Source organism: Ambystoma mexicanum, chromosome 13, assembly GCF_040938575.1.
Source record: "Ambystoma mexicanum isolate Mex_15411 chromosome 13, UKY_AmexF1_1, whole genome shotgun sequence".
Taxonomy (NCBI): Eukaryota; Metazoa; Chordata; class Amphibia; order Caudata; family Ambystomatidae; genus Ambystoma; species Ambystoma mexicanum.
In genome coordinates, this window is record NC_090938.1 from 704,451,656 (window position 1) to 704,470,623 (window position 18,968).

The window sequence follows — 18,968 nt, forward strand, 5'->3', positions numbered from 1 at the left end:
GGATGCAAGGCTATTGGTTCCATCCCCGTCCGTCCGTCTTCCAGCACGTGGGTGCTGCAGAAATCTTCTTCTCACCGAAAAAAGGTCAAAGAACAAATTAACTACACTCCTAACACAATGCTACTTCATTATACTACTGTGCACCTGGCAAGCTTTAGGACTGTCGCAAAGGAAGGCCTCGGGCACTCTAACCTTCACACACACATTTCACTCACTCCCTTCTGCGCCATCCGACTCCAAGGTCTCCACCCTCGTTTTGCACTATAATTTATTCCTCCCAGCACCTTGCAGTACAAATCATGTGATTGTAGCTTAAAGACGTGCAATGTCCAGCCTCTTTGAACGTTTCAGGACTTGTTACTTTGGGGTTGGTGGTCAAAGGGCACCTGGTGCCATGGAATTCGGGGGATCTTGGGTTTTAGTCATGTATATGGGCTATAACTTGTGGTTGCCTGGGGTGGGTTGAGTCTGACTTTGGCCAGTGTGAGATAACATGCACATCAGGCGCCGGTCTGTGATCGTGGCCTTGTAGGACACATTCCTCTTGGTATAAAAATATCTTTGCAACACTGTTAAAACAATGAATGAGCTTTATGGCGGTTGGGGGTGTGGGCATGGCTGGAGATTTCCCTCGCCTCACAGTTCAGGTTTAGTGCTTGTAATGCTGCATTCGCTGCACAGGCCTTGTCTTCTAACTATATTTACTAATATCTACGCAACATGGCAATCTTGCTCGTGCCTTGGGGTACACTATGTAGGCTGATTAAATTGGGGTGGGGTCCTACCATTGTCCCCCCTGCCACCTCCCGCCTGGCCCATCATAGTGCTTTGATTACAGTTTGCCTTACTCAAATGTGCTTAGGCGGGTGCGACGTGGTCGCCCCCTTCCCAACACCCCTCACCATTACCAGTTTTGAAAAGCTCCCTTAATGGTGACTGCAAACACTCTGTACCTGGTGCGGCCACAGTATCTACTGCACATTCTTTAGATGCAAGATGCTGTTGTCCGCTTCCCTTTAGGAGCTGGACTCTGAGATCACATCTTTGGGCATAATTTGTGCTTTGCACTGACTGCCAGTTGCACATAAGCTGCAGTTTAAGGACCTGTATGTGGTCTATTTCTTGTTATACCCGGCGCAGGACTGGTGGTGGTGGTGAACAGCATGTAGTGAATGGATGTGGAGAGAGGGTGAGTATTTCCTTATTCCACAAAAAAAGGTTTGTTATATTGAGAGTAAATTTGTATTTTTCTGTATATCATTGGTAATAGAAATCTTATTGGTTGATGTTTTTAGGTGTAGATTGTTACACCGTGCAGATGGGATTTAATGATGCAAGAATACCAACCAGGCTGAAACCGATGCACGGTTTCAGCCTGGTTGGGGAAACAATATTTCTTAGTGTCTGGATGATGGTCGTTCTTTACCTGTGCTGGCTCCCTCCATTTTGGAATTCCCTTCCACTTGACTTGTATTCCACTACTGACCACCTGTTTTTTAAAATTAAGTCTAGAGATGCTTTTTGTGTTAGTCAAACTGCATTTGTATTTCTTGTCGGTCCAGGACATCTTTTTTTAGTGATTCGTTCACAAGCCGCAACAGACCTAGAAGTATACATGCACTACATGAAACAATAAATATTAAAAGCCACTCAGACTTGGCTAGCACATCATTAATTGATTTAGCGAGTTTTTGTGCAATGGGAAGGAGATAAGGAGGCAAACGGGAGACCCTGTAACAGTGCCGCTGGGAGGTACCTAAAGGTAGCGATGTGTGGGCTAAGTCAGAGAAAGCATGAGGACACGACCATCAGCCCACGAGATGGCGAGAGAAAGCCTTGAGGTGCATTGTCCGTGATATCCAAGCCAGACCTTGACCAAGAATATGCAGTGGTGCATAGTATTAAACAAGTTTGAGGAACACGCGAGGATGGAGGAGAAGTAGTTGCTATAGACAGAGCGCATGCAAATAGCGACAGGAGTCGGAAGAGGAAGACAAATGATGCCACGGTTTTAGAAAAGAGCAGATATATGTGTACTTGAATGGGCTGGATCGAACGGTTAATGATTATAATAATATTGGGATAACAATGGAGTGTTGGAGCATGATGAGTAGATGGGAGCAGTAGGAACTAGTTGAATAAGGAGCGAGAAAGGGACTTTGCAAACGAGCCAGAGGGCACAGGAAGGTCGGCGGCTTGCATTCTTCGTGAGAAACGTTTGTAGAGTTTGCCATAACTGCAAACCTCGGAGGCGCAGATCAAGTCTGTGTCACTTTCTGTACCGCACTTAAAGTGAAGGCACTTTTTCAGGATGAATTACGACACCCATCCCCATCTGACGACACAACCTGCTATTGCCTGTAAAGTACATGAATCTGTAGCACAATCCTCAAGCCCAAAAAATATAATTTACCTGTAACACTTCATGTTTGTCATAGACTCCAGTGGTCTATCACAGCTGACCTGCAAAGAGGGCAATGAAGGCATAGCAAATGGTGTCCATTGATTCGGGACAGTGTGAAAATGGCATCAAAGCACAAGGCACTGTGGGATTCCATTTTATATGGTTTCCAGCATTTAGCAAGTATCATAGATTCAGGCCACAGATGGCCAGAGTATACAAACTATAGGATATACAACTGATATCAAGCTGCAAAAGTTGGGCTGGAGTTAAGGGAGAAGCTGGCACAGAAACTGGGAGCTGCAGTTTTCAAATTATTAAAAAAAAGTTCCTAATTTGAAGACACCCCATTATTAAAATTATACGAGATAACATGGATGTTATCGTGGTTGGTGCCGACCTGTGTTATATGGGAATTTTAATGTGTATATACCCTGTTTTGTAATGTTGGATGTTTGATGTTTGTGGAAGTTTTTCATGTTCTATTATAATACTGTATGTGTTTGATATTTGTGTAATTTTGTCATGTAAAACCAAGAACACAATAATAAATAAATATATATGGGAAGTGTCTTCATGAAGTGCTGAAATCCGCAATTGAAGCTTTAAAAAAAACAGGGGGGGGTGTGAGGTCAAAAGCAACAAACTAGTAATTTGCTGTGTAATTTAGTCTTCTTTCTGCAGTATGGTTTCTTCCAACACCTTTTCAGCAATTTATTTTATGAGATTGGAGTGAGGATCGTAGCATAAGGGCCTGGCCAGGTCATACCACCAGCAGGTCTCCCCTATTCAATTGACCTTTTTGTGCCCTGCAGGACTGGATGAGGAAATCCTTTGCGTGCTCACCCAGCCAATGTTTGCTTGCGGCCTGAGGGTGCAGAAGCTGACCGAGATTCTGAGCGTGGAACGTGGCATTGATCTGGATGACCTCAGCTGGGGGCTGGGACACCAAGACACAGTAGACTTTTTGCAGCACGTTCCTAATGTCGAGGTGTTGGATCCCACAAAAGGGGAGGACTGTGTGGTTAAATACCAGCCAGGTTCGCTGCACACCCATCTCTTATGAAACCATTCTTGGGCATCTAATTTCATCCAACCTTTCTCCCTGATGATGCTTGCATTATTTCTACATCCTGCTTTTTCCTTCTCTTTACTGGTATTTCTAAGTGTTCTCTTTTCAGCTTTCTCATTCTCTGTTCCTTTTCTGCAAGCACTTCTTCCCCAGTCTCACTGACTTGTCTTTTTACCTTTTTTTCCACTCCCTATTTTGCTTTCTTGTGCCTTTGGTCCTTCTAATCACTCCTTAATCTGTTATCCCATTTATCATTTTATATTGGTTTCTATTCTCGTTTTAACTTCTCGCATGCGCTCTCATTTCTTGGTCTGTCCTGTGCATGCCTTCCCTCCCTTTCATAATTTAGTTACCTGCTTTTTTCTCTTACTTGCATCCTCTTAATTTGAAATTAATGCATTGCCTTTGGTCTCTTTCAGGTTTCAGGCGTAAGGATGGTCGGTTGATTCCATGTGGGCTGCCGTTAACATTGATCGCTACTTTGGACCACAAGTTAAGGACAGAGTTTGAGGACTCCCAAGCCAGTGGTGTATCGCATTCATTCCTCTACCCGGTTCCCTCCAACTCTTCTCAAAGGCAAATTCCAAGCCGGGGCAACAGTACTTCTAAACATTTCACAAAACCTGGATCAGGGCACCCTTCCATGAACAATAGGAATGCGCCAGGGACAGTCTACATGTCAAAGCATCCTCAAAAGCCTGGACTCCCACAGAAACCGAGAACACCAGGCATGGCCATGGTCTTCCGTGCTTCAAAGACCACAAATTATGTAGTACCACAACAGAGGAAGACCCCAGCTACTCAAAATGTAAATCGTGCACCTTCTCAGAAGTCAAAAAGTCCTCTGGAGACCTATCCCACACCAGCATACGCAACCAGTATTTCTCCAGGGCAACAGATGTATCAAGCACTTAAGCACATGCCAACTGGCCCTTCTCAGGGCTATGCCCCAGCTACCACCACTCGGTATGCCTCATCCCAAGCCATCAACTCGGACAAAGACCTAGACCCTGTGCTCATGGATGAGATCCTAGTGGTTTTGTTGCAGCAGCCGCGTGGTGTTGGTTTTGGGGAGTTTGCTGGTCTCTTCCACCGGACACATGGCTACCAATTTAAGCTCTGCCGCCACGGCTTCACCACCCTCCGTACATTGTTGGATGAAATGACTGACCTGGTGTCTGTGAGTGAAGACCCGACTGATCCATTAATCACCTGCAAAGGCCGCCATCATTATGTGTTTATCGGAGGTGGGCCATTTTCCTCACAGATATGAACATTTAACCCACATGCACTTACCGAGAAGGCTTAGTGGAGGACTCTTAGTGCAATGGCTAGAAAGTATTTTAATTCACCTCACACTTCCTAAGGCAAGTGCTTGTAGAAGGTGAACAAACAGTTATATGAATACAAATGTTTTTTTTAAAGTATTTTTTCAAATTTAAGTCTGAGTTTTGGCGTTGAGTTACTCCTACCAGTGAAAGGAGTGAGCAAACTGGAAAGTAATGGGTGAAAGACCTGGGAGTGTAAGGGATGAAAAGCTCAGAGAGTATTAGTGAGAGACCTGGGCTCACTGTTCTCTGGCCCTGTGCACTTCATACCCCTCAGCATGCTCTCACAAGTGTGTTAAGTGTAAGGAACCTTTACATGCCCCAGTCAGGAAACCTTTTTCCTGTCTTTCAACCAAGAGCACACCGATTCCTTGGGTGAGAAAATGTTGGATAATTTTGTTATATTGTATCTCGGGGGGGGGGGGGGGACTCCACCATTCAGATCTGTTAGACTTTCAGCGATATTGACCATGCAAAAGGCATAAAGTGATGTCAGCTTGATGGATTGTTGTATGTGTAGTTTGTTACTCTGAACATCAAGGCAATCCTGTGCCTTACAAAACTATGCACACACTACCAGGGGGCAAGGCAGAAGCCATGCCTTTTCAGGGTGTGTCACTACTTCGTACATTTGTAGGGCAAACATGTGGGACTTCTCACATGCTTTTTACCAGAATTATTCTTTGGGGAGCTTCTTCAAGAAAGGAAGCATCTTTTGGCCAAGCCGTTCTGTGCCACCCACTTGTTGAAACCTTGTCTGCGTATGCGTATCTGCCCCCTCTTTGTTGGCTCTGTAGGCTGGTTTTAAATGTCCCGATTATTTGCTCATAAACTTCATTAAATGGGGAGCTACCGTTCCTTGCCAAAGTACATATGCAATGAGGTGTGTCCCCCTCCTTGAGACAAGCGTCAAGTGGGATATTTTAAATGTTAAATGTTAAAGGTATTTGTACCGCGCACCGTCACGAATTGGTCCCCAGGCGCTCTGGCGGATCTGTAAATGATAAGGTGGGATGGGTTAGTAAGGTGAAGAGGGAGTAGGATAGTAAGAGGAGTGGTGTTCTGTTGGCAGCTTCAACTCGGTATATACCAGATGCTGAGCTCTGGTGCGGCTATTGGATCGGTGTCAGTCCGCGTGTGCTGTTGCTCCGGCTTATGTGTTGTACAACTTTTTTTATACTTTCATCCTTTAGGTGGAGGTATGAAAATGCAGACAATCCTCCATCGGTCATCCGTCCTTATATCACAGCCATGGTTGCCTCTGAGTCGGATGGTGTTAAGATTGGAACAACGAAGATTAGGGCTCAGTGAAATAAAGATAAACTATTCAGACAGTAAACCCTTGTCTTCGTCGCATTGCTTACGCAAAGAATATTCTAAGCTTCCATGGGCTTGATAACAACTAACTACAAAGCCAACATTAATGCTTGGCTTTTCTTGGGTATATTTCATAACCAGACCAACATAGGGCGATCAGGTACTTAACAAAGCAATTGCACACCCTGATTTGCCTACACCCAATTTATAGTAGGTAAAGAGTGTCCGGGCATAGCCAAGTGGCAGCCATAGACATCTGCAAGGGAAACACCTACTCACTTGGCAGCTTTGCCTCTAGTAAACCTGATCTTGATAGATTTAGACATTTTAGCCCCAGAAAGAAAATAAGCCATGGATAAATCCAGTGTGAGCCATTGGGTCGTGGTACCAACAGAGGGCTTCTGGCCCAGGACCAAATGATAAAAGGGTTCACGAACCTGAAACATTAATGCTTTTCCCGGTATATGATGACTGCGCTCCACACATCTACCTCCAGTGGGAGGAATGTGTATCATTGAGATGCAAGGATGACAACCCTTCGTTCTGAATTCTGGTGATGACATAATGTTCAGACCCTTGGGTAGGGATCTGAAATGTAGGGATTCCCTAGATACTAGTGTCTCCAGATACCCCCACCCCATCCTCCTGACGGATTAAATGGTCTCAAGAATAAGATCTTGGGCAATAGTGTCTGGATGTGATTGAGTCTAAGTAATCAAAGAGGGTTTAACTTAAGTTCTAATGGTTGGGCAAAGGGATCTTTGACGTGGTCTAAACATTTCAGAGCTCTTCCATAGCCTGGAGGTGTACCCTTCGTCATGTAGCCGAGTTGGATCCATAAAAGAGGACCAACACAACATTTAAGAAAACAGATTTTATTACATGTAAAGATCTCATTGGGTAAAACTCAAACAAAGAGAATGTAACGATGCTTTCTCCTCAAGTTGCACCAGTTCAGAGCCAGATCACAGCTAAACCCTTTCACCAGCGTGGAGGCTCTAATGCACGCCGGTCCTTTCGTGGCCATTCCTTCTCCCGCTCGCCCCAGGGTCAAGACTCCTCTGGTAACTTCCAATACCAGCAAAGAGGCTCTCTAAAGAGGGTGCTAGAGGGCCACCCAAAATGGCCACCAAGGCTTGAGCTCTCGCATTGCCCCGGATTAATCCGAACGAATCCTGCTGTTCCATGGTTGGTTATACTCGTATATCGTTGCTGGAAGTGACACGGGCTGATAGCCCGCATCGTTGGACCGGCTGGTGCGGCGGGCCCCGGGGCGGCGCCGGGCCTCCTGCCGAGGAGCGGTAGGCAGAGGTGGTGAACCGTGCTCCAGAGGGCGGGCGCACTTCGGTGCCCCGACGCAACGAGAGGCCGAGGTGGCTCATAACGTGGGAACCTGACGAGAGATGCGACTGTGGAGCGAAGCCCCGACCAGAGCCAAGGCTGGGGGCGGGGAGAGGTGGCTGTTCACTCTTAACATCCTGCTTCATTAGGTCCTCTCTGTCCCGGAGACGAACTCCGGTGGCCCCCGCCCGCTTCCAGCGGCCCTACTCTCCGGCGCCACAACGGAGGGGGCCCCCGCGTCCCTAAGGACCCAAGACTAACGCAATCCACCCGCTGCCCCCTGTGAGATCACTTTGCCTGGGTCGGAGCGCCCATACAGATGGAGGTGCGGCGGAGGAGATAACGCTGCCGGGGAGGCCCCACCAGCCAGGGCTCCCGCGAACTCAGTACCATCAACGACCTGCTCGCTCTGGCTGCGGATGTTCCATGGCGAACAACTTTTAGACTGAAAGTGAGCCAGCCCCACTCCTGTTCCTCTCCTTACCGACAGAGCGGGCTTGGCACGATCGCATACTCACTGCAGAACCCTCTCAACTACGCCAGACAGCGCCATATCAGAAGGCATCCTCACCTGCCACCACCCTTGGCTTCAATACCTTCTATCATGGCTCTTGCCCCTCCTAAAGGCTCCACAGGGAACCCACTTTACAGCAGACCTCCAGTCAAGGCCTAGGACCTACATCTATCCAGCTAATTACGATGGGGAAAACAGATAAAATGCAAAGGAAACTGACCTTTGAAAATGGCACAGCTTCAAAAACACCCCGCCTACAAGACGACGATGAACCCACACCGAGAGGCTCGCAGCAAACAGAACCCGGGGAGCAATTCGCTGGAAATAAAAAGAACTCCTCCTTGAGCTGAAGGTGGGCATCGGCAGCCTGAACAGTAAAATGGATAGCCTATCCTCTAAAGTGGACCAATTGCAACACCGCATTGACACCCACACAGAGCGCCTAAACGAAGTCGAACAACGGGTCTCTGCCTTGGACAATGGCGCGGCATCCCTGTCGAGCAACGTATCAAGGCTTGACAGCCAAATGACCGCAACTCTGGCCAAGTGTGAAGACTTGGAGGGCCGATCTAGACGGAATAATATCCGTATCATCGGAGTAAGAGAACAAGAACCCCAGACGAAGATGGAAGAATGGGTTGAGTCACTCTGTATCTCTTTGGTCGAGAAGCCCTTTCCCACCTGTTCATAGTGGAGAGAGCGCACAGAATCCCATCCGCCAGACCGGCCCCTGGAGCTCCTCCCAGACCGATTATTGCGAAACTACTTAATTACAGAGACCGGGACACCATCCTCCGGCTAGCTAGAGAAAAGGGGGAGCTGCTACACGACTGGGACAAAATCCACCTCTACCCCGACTTCTCTATGGCGGTCCAAATACAGAGAAGAGCATTCACCAACGTCAGACAAAGGCTCGGGGATAACCAGATGGCCTACTCAATGTTGTTCCCAGCACGGCTCAGAGTGCAGCACAACGGAAGAGTCCACTTCTTCCAATCTCCTGAAGAGGCCCACACATTCCTCGACCAGAACGGATGCCCTGACCAACACCCTCGTCAACCCCGTCCCCAAAGGGAGAGAAATCCTAGGAACCCCCCTTAAAGAACCGGAGACCAATACACCCTAATGAACCACAACAAACCCACCGGAACAAGATCAAGATGGAAAGAAAGCGGGGCGGGGACAATTGGGAGGCCCCAAGCACCCCTTACACAGTATTTTTTACCTAATTCAAGTTGGGGGGGGGGGTCCCGACGGACAAGTTGGGGGTTGTCCGCGTAATGGGAAAAGTTCTAAGGTTATATGGGGGAAGATCGCTACAGACACCCTGGAGACCCCAGGGAAAGTCTCCGGCGTCAGTTCGTTTACGGGATAGTTGGGGGTTGCTCGTGGAGAAAGTTCACCAAAGGCAGAGGGGGGGAAACTGCGCCGCCCACCCGCTGCCACTCGCCGCCCCACCATCTCTCATCTCATCGCTGGTACCACTGCACCATCCAACAAGAACTTCACAAACAGTAATCAAGGCGATGAATCAAGGTTAACTTTGACGATTCTGGTCGATATAGGCCAATCAAAAGCCAAGATATACCTTAGCTCGCTCAGTTCAAAGTTGCAACTTGGAACATAAGAGGGGGAACATCCCGTCCAAAACACAGAAAATCCTACAGTACCTGAGAAGACACGAGGTCGATGTGGCTATGGTCCAAGAAACACATCTAATCCCTGGGAAAGACCACACATGGCCCAAATCCTGGGGTTGCCACAGGTACTTCTCATCATACTCGTCCTACTCCAGGGGAGTCGCTATCTTAATCCACAAGAGGACTAACTTTCGCCTAATCAACACAACAAAAGACTCCGAAGGTAGAGCCATCTTGGTGCGTGGCATTATAGCAGGCAAGGGGATAACCTTTGTTAACTCCTACGCACCTAATGTGGACGGCCCGAATAATTTTGGCTGGGTACTATCACACCTCTCCTCACAAGAACCGACTACAATAATCTGGGGAGGAGACATGAATACGGTTCTCGATCCAATTAAAGGCAGACCGAGAGCCGTACCTCAACCCAAATCTAAAGCCAGCCTGCAAATAGCTGAGATCTGCAGAGCATTCGATTTAAAAGACGCATGGAGAGCGGCCAACGGAGATAGGCGAGACTACACATTCCACTCGACGGTACACAACTCGAGCTCGAGAATCGATTATCTGTTTGTCTCAGCAAATGGTCCTCTAAAGAATGGCCCTTGCCACATACTTCCAAGAACCCTCTCCGACCACTCCCCGATAATCCTAAACCTCAACTCCTGCCATCCTAAATCCACGCTGCAACGCTGGCGCTTCAAAACTGGCTCCATGCAAGACGAGGTGTTCGCTACCAAATTGAGAGAAGAGATTGACACATTCTTAGAAGCCAACATTGGCTCAGTCCCCTCTGCCAGCACGATATGGGAATCTCTTAAGTGCTTCTTAAGGGGAGTTTGTCAAGCCAAGGAAAACAGCATCCTCAAACTCATTAGACGAGAGACTTGACAGCCAGTGACGACCTACTTAAAAACCTCGAACGCCTGAATACGAGCTCAGGTGACCCGAGATTAAAAGCCGCTCTGGGAGAGGAACTACACAAATTTAACGCCACGGCAGAGCGAGAAATAAAATTCCTAAACTGCGGCTGCCAAATCAGACAGTACGGCGAGGGTCAAAAACCTGGTACCAGCAAAATTAATAAAAGCCGACCGCAAGCTAACTCCAATCGAAGGCATCTGCAATACGCAGGGAGTGCTAATGCACACAGACGAGGAAATGGCAGAGAAATTTAGACTGTATTACCAAGACCTCTATAACACCAAGCATAATGGAAACTCAAATCTACCACTCGAGTATTTAGAAGAGACAGAGTTGTTTTGGGCCGAAAGTCAGACATGGGAGCCTCTCAACGAACCAGTCACGCAAGAAGAGATCCTTGAAGCTATCAAGTCTCTTCCAAACTCCAAAGCCCCTGGCCCGGACGCCTCACCGGAGAATTCTATAAAGCCTTTGCGAATACTCTGGCCCCTCTCCTAGCAGCTGTCTACGAGAAAGCCCTAGAAAAAGGCACTCTCCCCCAGTCTACCTGAGAGGCCAACGTCATCCTCTTGCATAAACAAGACAAACCTTCAGAGCAATGCGCATCCTACCATCCCATTTCCTTACTAAACCTCGACAATAAAATACTAGCGAAAGTTCTCACGAGCAGGTTAATGCCACTGATGCCCGCCCTTGTACTTGCAGACCAGGCAGCGTTCATACCAGGCCGCAACACGACCTTTGGAATCAGAAGGCTATTCGGCGTCATGGAAGCATTGGATCCATCCCAGCAAGCAATCGCAGTCCTGCTCGATGCTGAGAAAGCGTTCGATTCGGTGGAGTGGCCATTCCTGTTCGCAGTGCTCACCAGGATGGGACCGGGAGCACGCTTCATTAAACTAGTATCCCTCTTATATACCAATCCACAAGCCAACATCATAGTGGGGTCAGCAAAGTCAGCTACCATCAATCTGCGGCGCGGTACCAGGCAGGGCTGCCTGTTATCAGCTCTTTTATTTGCTTTGGTAATGGAACCACTTGCCTCTAACCTTCGGGAAAAGCGACAACATAGAGGACTCATAATCGGCCCACATAAACTCATCATTTCCCTATACGCGGACAATGTCATGCTATTTGTACGAGACCCTGCGGATAATCTGAACCTGGTCATGAGAGGTGAGATCAAATTTGGTGCAGCTTCCGGGCTGAAAATCAACCAGTCAAAATCCACAGTGTTCCCACTGACCTCGGCGACCAAACCATTTGCAGACTTCCAGTTTACGTGGAAAATATCCAAAGTCCGGTACCTAGGAATACAACTGTCACGAAATCACCAAGAAGTGTTCCATGACAACTACAAAGTAGTCGCCAAATCACTGCAGGAGAAGGTGGCTCGTTGGAAAACCCTACCGCTAACCCTCTGGGGAAGAGCCTCCCTAGTTAAGATGGTGATCTTACCTAAGCTGTTATACTTATTCACTAACATTCCCTTATTACTGCCGCAACCCTTCCTGAAAGAATGGTCCTCGATTTACTATGGGCAGGCAAACCGGCCAGAGTGGGGCACTCAATATTGACTCTTCAGTGACGAACGGAGGCCTGGCCCTTCCGGACCTGGAGAAATACTTCTGGGCGACACAGGCGCAATTTCTCGGCCATTGGTATTCGACACAGTCAGACCCCATGTGCAAGTGGAGCGAGCCCTAGTGACGCCCAACTTACTGAGGGCGGTCATCTTCAGCCAGATCCCTGTCTCCAACAATACCATGAATGTAGTACTTTCGACGTATAAAATCTGGAAGAAACTCGCTCAAAAATGTGAGGTACGAACCAGATACTCGCCCCTCCTCCCCGTCAAATTCATACCGGGGATCCCGCTGACGTCTGAAAGGGTTTTCCATCAATGGTTGGAAAAGCTTCATATAAATACCTTGGGAGACCTGTTCACCGAAGATAACTTCCTGACTCCAGAGCAGGCGAAAATGAGAGGCGGGACCACAGCGCTCAACACCTTTATCCATTTCAGAACTCGCTACACATTTCAAGCACTCCTACCCGACTTCCCACGCCAACCTCCAACCTGGCAACTTCTACACACCGTAATGCAATCACAAGGAGAAGGAAGGCTGGTCTCGCAATTATACAGGGCCATCATCGCCAACACAACCTCCGACAACTCCCGTGCAAAAACCAGATGGGAGAGGTCCCTCAGTACAACCATCTCAGAAGAGGACTGGTCGTTCATCCTGAAGCAAACAAAAAATTGCACTCAACACACGCCTCAAATTAATCCACTTCAACTTCCTTCATCAAACCTATCACACACCAGCAAAGACCAATAAACACCACCCTGAATCTCCCTCAAGATGCGAGCAATGTGGGGCATCACCAGCCGCCTTTGTCCATCTCGCTTGGGACTGTCCCAAACTGACCACGTTCTGGAACCAGGTTCTAGATACTACTGGAGCAATCATTGGAGAAGCTATTCAACCTGCCCACACGGCAGCCCTACTGGGAATGTAAAAAATGCTATCAGCACCAACAAGAAGACTGGCTGGTCTACTGTTAACACTCGCCCGTAGGAGGGTCACCATGGCCTGGGGCCGAGGCCCACCCCCCACAGTCTCCTCCTGTCGTAAAGACATCCTTTATTGCCAAGATGTTGAAACTGACTTTGTCAAACTACTGCCTCTCCACGCCCGTCCTCCAGACATATGGGGCCCACTGACACTGTTCCTGATGAAGGAAGCTGAGGATGCTCCAGTCTCCTCTGCCAGCACTCATTAGACATTGACCGTGACGTTGTTAACACGTGAGCCCAGCACTCCACGTCACCCTATAACGAGGAACTGGCTTGGTGCGGAGTGTGTCGACATTGATACCGAACACCATGAGGAGGGTGCGGGGGGTGGGGTGGGGGGTGGGGTGGGGGGAGTGGGGAACGGGAATGGCGCAAGTTAATTCGACGCTAATGTGGGTGAGAAGTTGTATTGTTTCAGAAAAAAACAAAAATAAAGGTTTTTAAAAAAAAGAGGCTCTCTAAGGGGAAAGGGTAGAGGCATAACCTCTACTCCTAGAGGCTGCCCGGCCTCCACCTCAAAGTGACTCACTGATTCAGGTACCCTCCCACGCTGCTCAGGTCGGGGTCGCTTGTCTTCATTCATCCACGCCTGGGAGGGGATCACTTCAGATCAGTGGGTACTAAAGACTGTTGCCCACAGGTATTGTATAGAGTTTCTCCGACCATCTCGCTACCACCCACCGAGAAGCAGACGCCTGTCGCCAGACACCTACGCATCCTGCAAAGAAGTAGTTCAGGTCCTGTTGGGTCTATTTGACCTAAAACATTTGACCTAATCAAATTTGATCGAATTCATTTGACCTTTTTTCGGTCTGAAATGCGAGGGGAGGCTCCCCCACTTCCCCTCAACCTGATCTATACCTTTACCCACCCCCATATATATATTTAATTAAATTTGATCGAAAAAAGGTCAAATTCAATCAAATGTTTTAGGTCAACTGTTTTTAGGTCAATTATGCTAATACTGCTGGAAAAGTGTGCCATCGATGTTGCCCCCCCCCCCCTCCTTCTCCAGGTAGACAAGGGTATTTATTCTGTGTACCCAAAAAGGATGTCATCAGGCGCCCTATTTTAGACCTGCGCCCTGTGAACAAGTATGTCAAACCTCAAATGTTCAGGATGACAACACTTCAGGGGGTAATCCCCCTGCTCCAGCAGGGGGATTACGTGGCCACATTGGACATGAAAGATGCATACTTTCATATTTAAATGTTGCCAGCGCACAGAAAGCACCTCCGGTTCATTTATTTATTTCATTTGTAAAGCGCACATACAACCCAGAGGCATTGAGGCGCTGTTGCACGTGCAAGTCGGGTACAGGTAGGGTAGAAACAATTAGTCAGACAGTAAGGTATAGGTGGAAAGACATGGAGCATAGGTAAGTTACATTGGTTACAAAGTGGCAGTGTTACATACATACTGGTTATGCTGAGCATACAGAGGTAAGGTGTCACGGAAAAGCTGACTAGGTGGTCAGGGAGGGGAGTTGGTAGAAGAGCTGCGTTTTGAGGGATTTACGAAAGACCATGTAGGATTTCTCAGCCCTCAGAGATGGGGGGGCGGGCTCATTTCCAGAGTTTGCAGGCGCAGTAGGGGAAGCTAGAGCCTCCCACTTTACATCTTCCCACTTTTGGCAACAGGAGTCTATCCGAGTAGGGGGTACTGGTGGGTCTCAGGGAGTGGACTTTGGTGATTCTTTGTGTGAGGTAAGGAGGCGCTGTATTAGCGAGACACTTGTGGGCAATGGACAATGTTTTGAAGTGGATATACCTTCCTGGATGGGCAGCCAGTGAGCTTCCCTTCTGGCATTGGAGATCTGTTCTCATTTTTGTATATTCAGGGCTGCTCTAAAGCATTTTTTAATATAATTTGCAGTTTATCATTTCCAGCAACGGTGCTTTTAAAGAGAACGCTACAATAGTCTATCCTTAAACCAATGACAGCCCGTGCAATGGTGAGACCATTGTTTTTTGTGAGGAAGGGTCTGGCTGCACTGAGGACTTTGGTTGCGTAAGCTACTGAGGATGCAATGGCGCTCACTTGTCTAGACCGGGTTAGAGGCACGTCAAGGTAGACACTCTCTTTACTGTAGTTGAGACTGTAATCACACCCTGATCGATCTGGAAATAAGTGTATTGAGAGTTGAGAGACATGAGCATAGGGAGTGCCGACAATTAGGATTTCTGTGTTGCTGTTTAGGCATAGGTGGTTCACTGTTATCCATGCCTGTATAGTAGAGTAAATGTTGAGAGTATTGGAATTCTCTGAAAAATTACGAGAGTGGGTTCAGGATTTGTGAGTCATCGGCATAGTTGGCGTAGGCTATGACGAGGGAGTCGAAAATGTTGAAGGGCCTGGTGAAAATGTTGTAGAGGGTGGGGCTGATGCAGGACCCTTCAGGGACACTGCAGGTGATGGGGAAGGGAGAGGCATTGGCTGTGTCTGAGAAGACTCTCATGACCCTGCCTTCCAAAAAGGATGCTACCCAGGCAACGGCAGGTGGGGAAGAGTTGGTATGGGTTGTGAGGTGTTGGCAGAGGATAGGATGGTTGACCAGATTGAACACTGCGGCTAGATCTAGGAGGAGGAGCAGGGCGCAATTTCCTTTATCCCTGATCTCATCAAGCTGGTTCTTGAGGTCTGGAAGTGCAGATTCCGTTCCATGTCCTGGGCGGAAACCAGACTGGCGCATCCCTAGGATTTTATTGTCCTCCAAGAATTGCTCAACCTGCAGAGGCTGCACTGTCTAGAATTCTAAGAAGGAAGGGGGCTGTTGTAATTGGCCAGTAGTTGGATGGTATGGTTGGGTTCAGTGGGGTTTTTTTCAGGAGGGGGAGGGCCCATGCTTATTTAAGGCTGGCTGGCACGGTACTGAATGCGAATGAGGCGTTAATGGGGGCAGTGATTATAGGGGCTAGCACATCAGCACAGTCTTTGATGAGGGAATCTGGGCCAGTGTCGCCTTTGTATTTAGAGGGTTTCAGGCTCTGGATTAGCTTTGAGACTTCACTTTCGGCAAGGTCTCTGAAGGCAAAAGGTTTGGTGGAGGGAGTTGGGAGGGGAGGAATCGAGTCAGAGTTGGTAGCGGATAGGTTGTTCTTGAATGTGGTTTTTTGAGAGAGTATTTGTTGATTTAAGGTATCGATTTTTCCTAAGAGAGCAGCTTGGATATCCGAGCACCATGATACGTATTTGGTGATGGTGGCAGGTGGGGAACTGGGGGATTCTAATTCCCTGTATATGGTGAAGATTTCTTTGGTGTTGGAGGATGGCGTTGTTGATTTTAGAGCTAAAGGAGTTGGATTTTGCTTAAATAGTGGTTGCCTTGTATTGTTTGGATATTGCATTGAACTTCTTTTTCAAAGAGTGGGAGGGTTCTTCCACCAAACGAGCTGGGCTTGACGTTTCATTGTACAGAGTTCCATGAGGTCTGGTGTGAACCAGTTGTTGGTATGTCTTACTGTCTTGGATTTGTGAGGAGCTAGGGGAATTAAGATATTCACCGCTTTAGAGAGGGTTGAGCTGTATGTTGCCGCAAGTATGTCGGGGTTAGGTGTGAATAGGGGCTGGAGCTCTGGGGTGTTAAGCGGGGGAAAGATGTGGTCTCTAGTGAGCTTGCGTGAGCTGCGCGTTACTGCAGGAGGTAGAGGGTTGGAAGTTGTATTGACTTTGATGGGCTGTGGGATCGAGAAGATGATGATTTTATGGTCAGACCAAGGACAGGGAGTGATGGCGCTAGTGGTGATCTCAGAGTTCTCCAGCATTGGATCTTTCATGGATTCACATGCTTAGAATATTCCCCGTCGTCATACTGGGACCCCTCGGTACACATATATAGCCTTTTCCAAAGGAAAGCTTTCGACACTTTTGTGTCCTATCTACGTCCTTCTAGGACCCCCCTACGCATGCTCCGCAGGCCGTGCTAGTATAAGAGGCCCGCCCCCGCGGCTCCCCTTCAGATTTCAACCGTCTCCAAAGTAGTGGGATCTCCTCATGTTGTCTTACTGTTTTGTACTAGGTTGCGTTATTGGATTTCGAGTACAGTATAATGTCCTCTGTGTCAGGAAAAGCGCTGTTCCGTCCATGCGCAACATGCGGCTTAAAAAAGGTTTACGAGGGGGACGGACATATGGACTGCATATATTGCCTCCACCCTTACCATTCGGTGGATACCTGCGACATATGCAAGGGTTTTTCTCAAAAAACCCTCAAAGACCGGAACCGACGCCTGGTGGCATGGCTGAATGATGGAGCGGGGGCATACCCCCCTTCGGAGGTTGGCTCCACACTGTCGGCGAAAACATCACGCCACGCGGCCTCGTCGGAACCACCGGCGAAGAAATCTAGACCGTCGGAGAAAGAGTCGTCTGGAAGTCACTCCACTAGAGACTCCTCAGCAAAGAAATCATCCTCATCAAAAAAGCATGAGAAGGAAAGGAAATCCTCCTCTGGCGATCATCACAGATCGACCACGAGTCGAGAGTCGAGTAAAAGCGGGCACAGTGTGGAGAAGGCGGGACCGCCAAAACCACCTGCGAAGTCTACGTCGTCGACAGCGGTCCAGTCATCGGCCGCCTCCCTGACACTTGCACAGGGGGCATCCACCGTCCTGTCGACAATGGCGTTGACGAGGGCTTCGTCGACGGGGGTCCTACAGGAGGCCTGAAGTCTTTGACCCGACCCCCCCGGAGGCTTTGCTACAAGAACAAGCTATGTTGCTGTCCTCAGAGGACGAGAACGAGAGAGTTGCTGGCCCAACAGACCTAGGGCTACGAGCGGCTGACAAGTCGTTGACGAGGGCATCCGTTACACCGGTATCTGCCCCTCTCCTCAATCGGTTTTGTCGTTGGATATTCTGTCCACGCTTCAGTCCTTGTTACGGTCGTTGGACCAGCGACTACCCCAGGCAAGCCTGCCACAGTCACCCGTCGACAAGCCGGGCCCGTCCCGTCAACCGACGCACCCACACACGCCAATCTCAACACTGGCACAGGAGGAAGGTGAGCTGCCAGATTCAGAGTCTGACAGGGGAGCCATGTCGGATATCTCATTATCCCCCTCCAGGGATCCTACCTGGGAGTCAGAGGCGGAGTTGGAAAACCCCAGAAGCCCAGCTCACCCGTCCCCTCCGGACGACATTGCGTCATTCCATTCTGTGATGGAGAAGGCATGTAAAGAATTTGGTCCATCCCAGGAAGAACAGAAAAAGGACTGTTTTTTATTCGACCACATGGGCAAGAGAAGGAGGTCGGTGTTCTCGATACCAATACTAGACCATGTATGGAAAGAGGGGTTGCAGACAATGAGACACCCATTCTCAGAACCAGCAGTGAAAGGACGCCTAGAAAAAAAGTTTAAGGCTCCAGAGTCTAACCCCAAGTGTTTATCCTCTCAACCAACACCGGACTCGGTGGTGTCGGCGGCAGCAGCGAGGAAGGCAAAGGCACAGCACAAGTGCACGACGACTCCTGAGAACGAAGCGAGACGCCAAGATGCCTTTGGCAAGAAAGTGCTCTCCGTGGGAGCGACCACAGTAAAGGCCGCAAACTCTCTGGCAATTGTGGCCAGATACGATAGGGAGATGTGGCACAGACTAGCTCCGCTGCTTGATCATCTTCCAGAAGAACAGAGGAAGGCGGCGATGCTACTGCTCCGAGAGGGTGAGGAAGCCTCAAATCACGCAATAAACATCGCGGTGGATCTCGCTGAGTCAGGCTTCAAGCAAGTCAACAATGGGGTGGTATTGCGTCGACAGTCATGGCTTAAGTGTACCTACTTCAGGCCAGAAGTGCAATACAAGGCCTTAGATATGCCCTTTGAGGGAGACCTTCTTTTTGGTGAGAAGGTGGA

The 18,968-nt window shown here is 48.6% G+C and overlaps 1 protein-coding gene across 6 annotated transcripts in view; it reads left to right on the plus strand.

The window, feature by feature from the left end:
- LOC138521753 (uncharacterized) overlaps positions 1 to 6,140 on the plus strand; it is a 194,690-nt gene extending 188,550 nt beyond the window's left edge. For all 6 annotated transcript variants that reach the window (XM_069634805.1, XM_069634811.1, XM_069634810.1 and 3 more), the window contains 2 exons: positions 3,217 to 3,441; positions 3,893 to 6,140. In XM_069634805.1, coding sequence (XP_069490906.1) covers positions 3,217 to 3,441; positions 3,893 to 4,746 — 1,079 coding nt within the window. In that variant the 3' untranslated portion in view covers positions 4,747 to 6,140. The remainder of the gene's footprint in view (positions 1 to 3,216; positions 3,442 to 3,892) is intronic.
- Positions 6,141 to 18,968: the final 12,828 nt, after the last annotated feature.